The sequence below is a fragment of the Schistocerca nitens genome, chromosome 4, assembly GCF_023898315.1.
Source record: "Schistocerca nitens isolate TAMUIC-IGC-003100 chromosome 4, iqSchNite1.1, whole genome shotgun sequence".
Taxonomy (NCBI): Eukaryota; Metazoa; Arthropoda; class Insecta; order Orthoptera; family Acrididae; genus Schistocerca; species Schistocerca nitens.
The window spans coordinates 533488874-533502466 of record NC_064617.1 but is presented as its reverse complement, the minus strand read 5'-3'; the positions used below and the strand labels follow the sequence as shown (position 1 = coordinate 533502466).

General features: G+C 36.4%; 1 protein-coding gene across 1 annotated transcript in view; it reads left to right on the top strand.

Moving 5' to 3' along the window:
* LOC126251733 (adenylate cyclase type 9) overlaps nt 1–13593 on the top strand; it is a 177943-nt gene that overhangs the window by 77760 nt on the left and 86590 nt on the right. The window contains exons 5-6 of the mRNA XM_049952339.1: nt 4129–4482; nt 11476–11576. Coding sequence (XP_049808296.1) covers nt 4129–4482; nt 11476–11576 — 455 coding nt within the window. The remainder of the gene's footprint in view (nt 1–4128; nt 4483–11475; nt 11577–13593) is intronic.

The window sequence follows — 13593 nt, the reverse complement described above, 5'->3', positions numbered from 1 at the left end:
TGTTTGTGTTTGTTTGTGTGTCTGTCGACCTGCCAGCACTTTCATTTGGTAAGTCACATCACCACACACACACACACACACACACACCTCCAAGCTCTATCCTTCTTAATGAGTAGTCAGTTATTACATAGTAGATTAATGTGGTGGATGTTGTTCCTACAGCAATATGACATTAAAATACAGTATATAAAAGGTTCTGAAAATATTTTACCTGACACTTTGTCTAGGCTACCTGTAGGCATGAAAGAATTAAAATGTATGGAAGGGCCCGGAGTAATTTTTGCAATTAATTTTATGACAATTGTATGTCCACACACCAGGGTATAAGAAATGGCTCGAAGAATAACCGAAAACATCCATCATGCTACCTACTTTACAGAAATATATACTATGTGTAAAAAGAATTCCTTACCTTTTAAGTAAGTAGGGGGGGGGGGGGGGGTGGAAGAGTATAGGGCATAATTTATTTTGGAGAGACAGTAATTAGGACTTGCAAAATCTGTTGGAAGGTAAAAGAGAGTAACACTCATGTTAAATACAAAATGTATCCAATCATTCCTAAGACATTATACGATCTTACGGCAGCGGATTTCTTTGGACCACTTACAAACGGAAAGGGAGGAGTGTAGTACATTTTTGTCCTCATAGTGGTCAAAGTACGTTAAGTTGTATCCTATTAAGAAACCAAATACACCAACCATGATACACTACCTGCAAAAATACTTTCTTGGGGTAGGCAAATCAAAATTATTTCTCTCCGATAATGGGCCACAATTTGTCAGTAACGAATTTGAAGAATTTCTAGCATGGGAGGATATTTGTCAGGTATTAATATCCAACTATAACCCATCGTCAAATCCATGTGAACGGGTAATGAAAGAGATCGGGAAATTGTGCCGCACCTTCTGCCATGAAAAACATGTGTTATGGGCAACAAAGATCAAAGACTTTGAACTTATTTTAAATGAACTAGCACATTTATCAACAAGATTAACACCTTTAAAGGTAATAGGCAAACCCTTTGTAGGAGAACCTCTTATTAAATGTTTCATTTGGCCTGAACAACGTACTGATGATTACCAACTTAAACAGGAAATAGTCTCTAGTTGTTTTCGGTGTTTCTTCTGTACTATTTTTCCTGCACCAAATTCCCTTCAAATCTTAAACTATTCTGTAATCTATTCTTGAATTCTTAAACTATCCTATAATGTTAGTACCTAGGAAACGAAGTATGACTGAAAGATAATAGACTTAAGAGAATCGCAGATGCACTGATTTCTAAACATGAAATGCAGTGAATAGTATATAATATTAGTGGAAAACATAATATGATGGTACTATTCAAATAGAATTATATCTAGACAACATGAACTGAACACAATCTTTTATGTGTGTATAAAAATATAGTATAAGCTTAATGACTAAACAACTATTGTATAGTAGTGTATAATTTTCTATTTAGTATAGAATATTTTATACCCTTTATGAAATTTGATGTATATGGGAGGGTTTGTATTAGTTTTTGGAGGGGTGAGTAGTGTAAGTACAAACATGGCTAACACAGAATACACACCACACCTTCCAAAAGACCCTCGCAAACAAGTGTGGCTGATTCTTTACCATTTGCCGTTCCCGGGGACTTCAGAGTTGAAGGTGAGAATGTCCGTTCTGTACGAGATGTTTAACACTATACCTCCTCCGGCTTCTCACTCAAGTACTGGTGCAGTAGGTATCCCAGAGAAGGGGGGTTTCCATAGTAAAGGCTCTGTGCTCGGTCATGTGGTTTTTTAAGGTGCCTATGTTCTCCTTTGTTATGTATGTGAGAATGCGTTCAGCAGGTGTTTGTGTATCTATAGTAATTCTTATAGGTTCTCAGTTCATGTGGTTATAGTTACAACACTGTAGTATGTCTACATAACACAAATAATTAACGCTATTATTTAATGAGTCAATGTTGATGTCTCCAACAATCAGCAGGTGTTTTTTATCCACAGATGTCTTCTCCAGCAAATTGTCCAGACGACTAAAAAAGTCTTCAAAGCTGCATCCTACCGCACCACTTTTATATGTCATTCTATAGAACATGTTTATGAGTTTATAACTGTTTAGCCTGCCCATATCCTTCCTCTTCTTTGCAACCCAATTCACTCGCTATGAAGAAATGTGTTTTAGTTTCATTCAAGTGTACATCCAAGTGCTCTGATTTATTACCTTTATGATTATGAATGTTGTTTAAGTCATATATTTCTGCAATAATTTTGCTCCATGTTGTGCCTCTTTTCTCGCGATATTGTTGGCACCAGCTATGCACTCGACATATTCATTTTCATCTGTCATTTTTTCCTGTGGTTCGAGATCAGTAACATTTTTCATATTTGCACCTGGATTTGGTATTCTCATTTCTTTTGGGAATCTTTGTTACCGTCTTGCAAAGTTTCTGCTGTGCCCCTCTCTTAAGAACACTGTACCTTTAAGCGAAGGATTCTTGATTCTGTTGTCACTTATTTTCATTGTTGTCACTTATTTTCATTGTTGTCACTTATTTTCATTGTTGTCACTTATTTTCATTGTTGTTTCGTTTATGCAGCCACTGCGTCATTCGCGAACTTCATCGCCATCGCACTTCACACGTCCACGTTTATCACTATCACTTAGTTCAGTAGTAATTGCAATCCACTTATTTGAAATAATTTGACCATCACATGGAAATATATATGCAACTTTTACAGTGATAATCATTCACACTTTTCAGACAATAGTGTTTTCATGTTAATATTCATATTTGGAAAAGTTTGTTTATCACGTGAAACTGTATGCGATTTTTGTGATAATGGCACTTCACACTTTTCAGCTGCAAGTTTTTTCATATTGCACATTAAGACATTAATGGTTGGTTAAAGACAACATAATAACCACTTTCTTATTTCATCTCTACAATGTGTGCACACACTGCTTTTACTTGTATAAGTTTCACTTTTTTTGCATTAATCTGAAATGTCTGTATACAAGCCACCATCTTGGATCAGCAACAACCATCAAATATCAAGGGAGATGTATCTGGAAGTGTGTAAGATGGAGTTATCATACAAATTTAGCCATGGGAAACATAGAGCCAGATTCAAATTTATTGGAAGAATCCTAAGGTGGTTTAATTCACATACAAAAAAGTTTGGGTATAAAATCTTCATTCGACTAATTCTTGAATATTGTTTGTTTTTCTGGGACTCTGATGAAGTTTGATAAATAGGGGAAGGAGAAAAGTTTCTAAGAAGAGAGACACAATTTAACACAGATTTTATTATTCAGGGCAAGAGTGTGATGTTCAACGAACTGCATTCTGAGATGATACAAGAAGGATATTGTACATCACATAGAACCGCACATGCTCGCTCGCGTGCACGCTCTCACACACACACACACACACACACACACACACACACACACACACACACACACACACTTTCCTAACATCTTGTCTCTGTTAGTGAAGTGCATCTGTTCGCAGGATTTCTATTCACCTATGATTTGTATTATTTCATATTATGCAGTTCAGAACGGAATACGTAAATGAAGCAGCTAGTAGTATAATCCACAAACTTTTTACGTAGGACCCAAGCAGTAACTAAATGGTGGAAATACTTATATTAACAAGCTCCTGCGTAAACAGTAAAACATACAGATTTCAATTAGAGGTGGTTATAATACAGCAGGCTACAATATAATGCTCTAAATTTCATCAGTATGATGATTCATCTGAATAAGAATAGAGAAATGTATACACCTGTCTGGGAGAGAGAGAGTTGTGCAGTGAAATTATTTTGAGCCCTAAAGAGTCTGCTTTATCTCTCATGCGCCTTCCATTTTTAGATTTTAAGTTTTAAAACTCCACTTCTCTTTTCAAGTGACCGCATTACTCAACATAAGCGATAAGTAGGCCTACTGTTTTCTTCCTCATTTGGTTAAAATTCAATAATTTTAATGAACTTACTGATAATAGCATCTCATGCTCAATTACTTAATTTTTATTTATGAGTTTAAATATCATACATATATTTGATATCATACGAATGTTAATTTTCATTTAGCTTGTCCATTTGAGAAATAAAGAATTTGGAATTTTTTGTACAGGTACGAAGACATATTTTGTTGTTGGTAGAAAATGTGAGTTCCGGAAACCCCATTCACCAACAGCAGTCACTGGAGGAACACATTTGGAGATATCCCCAAGTTTACAGCCACGCATCCGTGTCCAGTCTTGTGTGCAGAGTAGTGCCATACGTCCACACTACTTGCATTTGATGACAGATGTTGGTGTGCGGCAAGCCAAAGCATGTTCACTTCCCAGTATACTAGATTCTGACAATGAAGATGAAGGCTGTGATGTGCGACAACTCACTAAAAGTCCAGTATCCTTGGCTGGTACCAGCTTCTCTCCAAAATACAAACCATGGCGTTATCACAGAAAACTTGTTGTGAATTCAGGTAATAACATACATTGTTAACATTGAACAACATAAATTTGTTTGACAGCAATGGTAAACTGTTGAAATAGTTATCTATAGTTTGTATTTTTGTCCGAACACAAACTTAAAAGATCTCATAAATGATATGTGCTTTTTCACTAAATATCCTAGAATTTTCTTCTCCTTTTCCAGAAACTTACAACCACAGTTTATTTTCACTGGAAGAATAAATTTGTACTTAATTAATTGAGAATTACTATCTTTTTGTCACAGTAGCTAACAAATTGTATTGCCGAGATAAATTTCCTCTAACTTTCACATACTTAATGGTAAACAGTCCACACTTAAGTCTCCCCTCTTTTGCAAGCATTGTGTGGCATTCATGAAACCAAGCCGTCCAAGCACTTGTTGGACACTTGTGCTGTAATCTCCCCTCCTCCCCTCCCCCCCGCCCCCCCTCCACCAGCACCACCACCACCAACCTGCGACTGAGCCTGTGTCAGTGTAGCCAACAACCATTCCAATATAGCTGTATGTGCCTGCTGTTGTAGAAGTGATGGGAATAAAGCCTCCATGGAAGACCAAATAGCAAAAAGACCACAGAATACAAAACAAATGAAAATTTGCCCCCCAGTGGATTTCTGGTGTAACTAGGAACATAGGGAAGTGCACAGTTGTTAAAGAGATACAATTTATTGAGTCACGGAATGACATTGACGAGAACACAATGAAACTGGTTTACATGCAATTAGAGGGAGGGTCAGCGTTGGCCATAATATTGATGGTTTATTGACAGCAAAATCGATTTTCAATCGCGTAGTGATCATCTTCAGTGCTGTGGTGTACAAATTAAACTCATAGGCACTGGTGTCAAGTTGTTATCAGAAACCAAAGCTTATGAAATGATCACAATAACTCTATGGAGTCGCCAATCAATGGTTTACATGTCTCAAACATGTTTGCTGACAGTGCCTGGAGGCCTATGCATGCCTCATGTAGTACCACTTAGTGGATGCTTCGGGCTGGTTGTAGGCTTGCCGTTTGAATGTTGGTTTGCACTATGCATGCCATATTAGCCCTATTTATGTTTTCTGTGGGCAGTAGCTGTAGTAGCCAACAGATTACTACAGTCCCCAATTTTGACATTAAGTTTATTGCTAGTCTCATTTCTGCTACTCCTCATTACATTTGTCTGTCCTTGATTTGCTCCCTGTCCATAGTGTGTTCTCATTCTCTTCAACAGCTCTTGCCATTCCTTGCTTCCACCCTGCATTTTAAATCCATTCCATTTATTTCTGTCATTGCATCCTTAGTGTATTGATTGAACAGTAAGGGCAAAAGACTACATCCCCATCTTACATCTTTTCTAGTTTGAGCTCTTTGTTCTTGCTCTTCCATTCTTATTTTTTGTTCTTGTTTCTTGTACATATTGTATATTATCCATCTTTTCCTTCAGTTTACTCCTATTTTTCTAAGAATTTTGGACATCTTCCACCATTTTACCAAGGCAAATAATTTTTCTAGATTGAAGGATCCTATGAACATGTCTTGATTTTTCTTAATTCTTGCTTTTACAATATGGCACATCAGAACTGCCTCTCTGGTGCTTTTACCTTTTGTAAAACCAAACTGATCATTATCTAACAGATTATGAATTTTCTTTTCCATTCATTGTCAGCAACTTGGATGCATGAGCCATTAATCTGATTGTGTGATAGTTCTCGCACTTACCTGCCTTTGCTATCTTTGGGAATGTATGGTTGATATTATTCAGAAAGTCTGATGATACGTCTCCAGATTTGTAGGTTCTACAAACAGACTTCAAAAGACATTTGGTTACCACTTGCCCCAAATGATTGTAGAAATTAAGAAGATATGTTATCTGTGCCACTATGTTATTTGACTGCAAGTATTCCAAAGCTCTGTTTGACTCTGATGCTAATACTGGATTTCCTATAGCTTACATATTGATTGCTGTTTCTTCTTGTATCACATTCTCAGTCAGTTCCTCTGCTTTTTAGAGGCCCTCAATGTACTCTTTCTTCCTATGTGCTTTCTCCTGTGCACTTAACGATGGACTTCTCTTGCACCATTTATTGTGATGCCTTTACTTTTAATGGTACTGAAGACTGTTTTGACTCTGTATATGCTGATCACTTCTTCTGATGACCATTTCCTTTTAGATTTCTTCAGGTTTTCTCTGCAGTGATTTTGCTTCAGTTTCCCTGCACTTACTATTGATTTTATTTGTAAGTAATTTATATTGCTGTGTTACTATCTATTTCGGAACATTTTTGAACTACTTTCTCTCATTGATCAGTTGAAGTATTTCTTCTGTTACCCAAGTTTTCTTCACTGCTACCTATCTTCTATCAGTATTTGTGTGCTCAGCTTCTATTTCTGTCATTGCCTTCTTCAGGCATGTCAATTCTTCTTCAGCTGAACTGCCTAATGTGGGTTATTCATTATTCCAGTACTAGAGCCATAGAGAACTTCAAATGTACATCATCATTCCTCAGTACTTCAGTATCCCACTTCTTTCCACATTCATTCTTCCTTATGACTCTCTTTAAACTTCAGCCTACTCTTTCATCATTTCTAAATCGTGATTTGAGTCAACATCCGCTACTGTTTACATCTTAAAATCCACTGTATGGTTTTGGAATCTCTGTCTGACCATGATGTAATACAGCCAGAATCTTCCTGTATCTCCAGGCCTTTTCCAATTTACCCCCTCCTCTTGTGATTTTTGAACAGTGTGTTCATTAAAACCAGCTGCTATTTACAGTATAACCCCACTTTTACATTCCCGGTATTAACATTTTCCAGCCATTTACAACATTTTTTATCATTCCTATCAAATTTCCTATGTCCACAATGTTAATTTTCACTCGATTTTGTGTCAACATATTTTTATTTTTCCTGCAATTTACACATTATGCAAAAAATTTTGTGGAGAGAAATTGACGCTGGCTGTCCAGTAGTGTTTACAAATAACGTGGTTAAGTTTCTTGACACCAGGGCACTCTACTCAGCGGATCTGAACTGGTAAACGTGTAAGAATTGGAACAATTCGTGCCGTATCTCCCGTCGCTGCCAAGCTCTACGTGGCGTGGGCCATAGTGGTTGATGGGAGTGACTAGGTTCGTACAAATAAAAATATCATGACCAACCACGACCATTTCCAAACTGCCTCTACTGTGCAAACACAGTTTCCTGATTGTTGTGATCATTGTGACACCTTTACTGAACGGTATTTAGTGTGTTTTGGCGTTTGGCTACGTGTAGCTCTAGTTGAAACTGTCATTTACTTTGTGTTGCTGAAATGTTTTTAGTTTAAACATAGCACCGGTTACATATTTTTTTTTTTTTTTCAAAACCAGCGGGTTTTATTAGATAATAAACCTTTATTAGATAATAAACAAGTCCCTGACAAGTCTTTTGTGCCTGTTATTTACATATATCATACAAAAGGTCGAAAATGCAATGGGGTATCCTATACACAACTTTTACAGCTTAAAACATTATTTCCCACATTTTACATTTTCCCTCATTTTACACCATTTTTTTGAAGTCCTTGAAAAGTGAAAAAGTGGGGTTTCACTGTATTACAGAACTCAATCAGTCTTTCTTCTCTTTCATTCTTACTACCAAACCCTTACCCTCTCGTAACTCTGTCTTCTGTTATTTCTCCTACTACCACATTACAATCCCCCATGAGTATTTAATTATCATCTACTTTTACACACTGAATTACCTGTTCAATATCTTCGTATACTTTCTCTCTCTTCGTCTGCTGCTTGTGATGCTGGCACGTGTACCTAAACTATTGTTGGCAGTGGTGGCTTGCTGTTGATACTGATGAGAAAATACCTATTGCTGAACTATTCACAGTAACATACTCTCTGCATTACCTTCAGATTCATGACGAATCCTATACCCATTACACATTCCCATTACACCATTGCCTGCTGCTGTTGATATTACCCTATTTTCATCTGAACATAAATCCTTGTCTTTGTATTTCGCTTCACTGCGCCAACTACATCTAGACTGACCCTATACATTACCCATTACAGATTTTGTTAGCTTTCCTACCAGGCTCTAACATCCCATGCTCCATCTTGTGGAATGTTACACTTTTATTGGTTATTAAATTTTTTTCTCATAGTCACCTTGACAGTCACTTGCCAAAGATCTACATTATTACTAAACTGCACAATCCATGTTCACAGTTTCCCTGAACATCCAAACTTCCATATTCATATTCCAGGAAAGACAGTTGCAACACCAATGCATTTTTAGGCTTGTAGCATCCTGACATGAAATACTTATTGCATTTAAATTGTATGTAATGAAACAGGGATAGTGTGTGGCAGCATTGACATTATGGGCAATTAGAATATTTAACACTTAAACTATGTACATCATGCTGCAAGTAAGTTGAGACTTCAGCTACCAATTACAGACTGTGTCTCAATTTGAATCTCAAATAGCCAAGGTTGTGCTCATTTGCTTCTGTATGTTCTTGTTAGCTCTGAAGGAGGACATTCTGTGGAACTTCAGCAACAATTTTTGATTTTGTTTATGTGCCTGTAAACCACTCAGCTGTTGGGCAAGTGGCTACTTTTACTCATTCCATTATTATTCTCTCCCTCCCTCACCCACTCACCCCCCCCCCAATTCTCTCCCCTTCCCTCCCCTATATTTTGATGGACTCTCCAAACATGCTGCAGAAGGATGAATAGTAGTTCTAAAAATAGGATACACTCTTTCAGTTACATGTTCAGCTGTAGCAAATTATTTTTCACATGCTTTTCTCCTTTGACATTTCACAGTCTTGACAAATCAAATTGTGAATGACTGGTAACACACAAAGTTTGCTTCTCTCTCCTCTGTATAACTGCTATACATTGAAGTATTTCAGTTAAAATGCTGGTTAGACAGTTTTCTAAAAAATCATGAGACTGTGTGGAAAATATTACATAATAATGGGAGCAAATAGTAAAACCAAGTTGATATTCCCAATGTATTTGTGCAAAAAATCCGTAAAAAGCATCCCATATTGAATGAGTTAACTCGTAAGGGATGTGAGGGGAAGTATGTCGCTTAGTGGACTAACATGCTAGGGGTATCAAAAGACTTAGACCTTACCTTCTTTCTTCTGCCTTGTAGTTTTGTCACATGTAAGTATGAAAAACAATTGAATCAACATTAAGAATCCAAATGGAATTCAACAATTAAAAACAAAGGGTGAATGGATAGATGTAAAGTGTTTGTTTTAGGGGCCTTTCCTTCTACAATTTATCAACGTTTTTCTCGTAACATAAATATAAAAAGTGACTTAGAAGTAATTACCATACTTATCAGTTGAACAGCTCTTCATTTTAAGATCTTGTAAATTATGCTTTGGTTTTGAATAACATTTTGTCATACTATGAAAGCGAATCAGTTTCTTGCCATCACATTACTTTTTTTTAAATGAAGACAATAATTTATGCTTTCACACACATTTTTAATCCATATGTTGTCAGTCATATTGCTTCTTACAAATTGGTTCAGGACTGTCAATAATTTACAAGAAACAATGGAAAAATAAACCAATAATTGACACAGTCAGGATTCAGCTGCTTAATGAAGAACTTTTTTTCCATCAAGCCATTTCACCATAACCTTCTCTAGATGTGCTGTCTCTTTTCAGAGACCAACAATAGTCTACCAACATATTAATGGTCCAAACTCCATAATATCTTTTTCCGTTGTCCTTTAAGCCTTGGTGAAAATGTTCATCATGTTCCTCGCTGTAAACTTCAAGCTTGTGAGGGAAATATTCTGTATAAGAAAGTGAAAATTCCAATTTAACATTCATGTTGCATTCATGAATTTTCGAGTTTTCTAGCAGTTCCTGAAACAATCTTTGTACAGAGGACTACCCAGAAAGTTTTCAGTAATATTTCTCAAACAAGTCCATGCTTGTTTCTCATCTTGAGTGATTGCATTCTCAAATTGTGGCTCATACATTAACTTTTCTTATCTGCAATCCAGTAAATACATCAACTGCAAGCTTTTCCTAACTCGCCATTGTAAATGTTGTGCAGATATCTGAAGCCATTACCATACTTATCAGTACACACACAAACTGGGACATAATACCTAATTTAATGTGCAGTGGAGCGAGCAGTATTTTGGAGTGTTCCACAAACAACTCTTGTTTGATGTTCATGGAACCAGCAAATGGAGGCAAAGAGGATATAAGAAGCAGACTAGCACAGGCAAAGAGAGCACTTTTCACCAAAATAAATCTACTAGTCTAAAAATTAGCCTTAATTGGTTTATAGGAGCATAGTGAATATTAAATTAAGTTCTACACAAATTGGTGACGAGGAGAATATGTGGATTATGACAAGGGACAGAATGATAGAACATCTTTTCAGACAAAAAGGACTAATTTCTATGGTACTAAAGGGAGTAATAGGGAGCAGAAATTTATGGGAATATATCCAACAAATAATTGAAGCTGTTTATGGTGCCCTTTGCTTCAGTCTTTTATCTTCTTTTTTACATTATTGGGTTTGGGTCTCTGTCCATTCTTTTTATCAGGACCATACTCCCAGGCTCTATTCTTTTTCTTTTTTTCATCCAACATTTTGTGCCAGTTTCCATTTTTCATTGTACGCTGTGTTCTGTTGAACCCTTTGCCCTGGACTTTTCTCGATACTTTTATGTAATTTTCTGCTTTGAGGTACCCATACTGCAAGTTTACTTGTTGAGAAAAGCTTGTTGAATTCAGAATTGAGCAATAATAATAATAATCCACTTTCTTTTCTGTAGGTTGGGGAAAAATCCTTTTTTCCCTTAATTATTGTAACTGACATTATGATAATTAAAATCACTTAGGAACTATTGCTTTCATTTCTGGATAGCAATAAAAATTTATTACTTTGTTTCAGACTAGCTTATTTTTCATATATTTTGTTGGTGGCACTTATATTTTTATTTATATTTTGTGTAGAAGAAACAGAGCCACTTGGTTTACAAGGAGTGAGCCGTTCTTCTCCACCAATGATTAGAGCACCTGCAGCAGAAAATAAGGAGAATGGAGTTCATCAAGTTGTAAGTAAATGTAAAGAGCTATCAAATTAAATGTATTAAGATGTTTGTTTTATTTCTGTATCACTGTTTCTACAGGGTGTCTCAAAGAAAGTTAATATTTGAAGAGCTTTCTGCGCATACACAGCAAGTAGGAGGAGATCAGGGAAAGGGGGGGGGGGGAGTACATTCATTGCTTGCTTGACCTTTTGGAATTCAGTCGATATGGTGCGCTTCTCAGGAATGGACCACATATTGTGTATGCGAGAATTTTACAAAAATGGTCATTCAGCGACTGTAGCACAGACGAAATTTTTCAGTGATCGTGGATTGCATAATGTAGATGACACTTGAAGTCTTCCCCTTATCTAGAAATGGATCAGAATGTTTGAGGAGAGCAGTTCAACACTGGCCAAACTGAAATCTAGGCAACCAAGTTCATCAAGAATGGGCGAACTTGTGGAGAGTATAAATTCGTCTGTTCGTGACAATCCCAACCTCTCCATGCTTAAGCATGCAAATTCATTAAACATGCATAGATTGTAACTGCACTAAATTGTGCAAAAAGACCATAAACTGTCCCGGTACAAAATCCAATTGGTGCAAGAATTAAAGCCTCGGGATAACAGACATAGGCTGCAGTTCATTAATGATGTGACTGAGTGCTCTTCATTTGACAACATCTTGTTTTCTGATGAGGCTAATTTCCACCTGAACAGTCACATCAGTAAGGAAAATTGTCTCAAGTGGAATGCAACTAATCTGAATCATAAACGTGAGGTTACTGTACAGGTTATGATGTTGGCTCAAGGAATAATTGGCATGCGCTTTTTAGAGGATGAGAGCGGTCTTGTAATTACAGTGAATTCAAAATGTTATGTGGGAATTTTAAATAATGAATTTTTGGTGCCTGAAGTGCAAAACTTTCCTGGTTATAACCAGAGAACATGGTTTCAGCTAGACAGAGCCACAGCACACATGTCCAATGTGTCTGTACTGCAAGTTTGTGAAATTTTCCCTGGCAAATTTATCCCCACGCAATCCACATTTGAGCCCCATGGATATTTTAGTGTGTGTCTATAATCAGACTTCTCTGGAACAATTGAAAGTAAATATCCATAGCAAAGTGGCAGCCATCCCAGTGTCTTGTTCATCATTTAAATAAATGCTGTAGGCATGCTGAATTGAATTTAAAAGTTATTTTTAAGAAGAAACTCTTAAACTGTATATTTCAACAACACATAAAAGATTGCGTCGATAGACGTCACTCTCTATTTTATTGTGACACATCAAATATAATCTGAACAGTTTTATGCACACTTTATTAAAGTCATTTTCTAAAGCAATGTGGTGATCTTAAGAGGACAAGAATAGAATTTCTTTACGTGGTGCTGAAAGACTGTTTTTTTTAAGTAATAATTTTTTGCTAAAAAAAGGTCCCCTTTTAGGTCAGTGAATTTCATTCATTGTTTTTCCAGGAAGTGTTGTAGCCTCAAAGTTCTGTCCTCAATGTTTCCAAAATCCTCACAAATGGCTATGATAACCTCTCCTTGGGTTCAAAAAGTTTTCCAGTCATAAATTTCCATATATGTGGAAATTAGCGAAAATCAGGGGGTGCCACCCCTACTGAAGGAAGTCAAGGTTTCACCAATTTATACTTCAAAAGTCAGTTTTGCCACTGCAAACAAGTTCTGCAGGCAGATCAAGACCTTTATTGTTTTATCCTTTGCAGGTAATGACTATTAAGAAAAATTCCTTTTGTGTTCCAGAAAGCATCTAACAGATGAAAATGACTTCAGTTTGTATGATGCATGGTCACTGCCTGCCACCCAGTCTTTTGTTATTTTGTATCTGTCATGTGAAAAGGTAGACCCTTAACAAATTGGCAAACAAAATCAGTTGGATTCTTTTTTATATACAAAGAAATTAATTTTGATATTGTTTTGCATTTTGTCAGAAATAAAAAAAAAAATACTTTTAAAAGCCATCTGATCAAAACAATTCAGTTTCACTTATATGAATCCCATCTCTGTAACAAGCA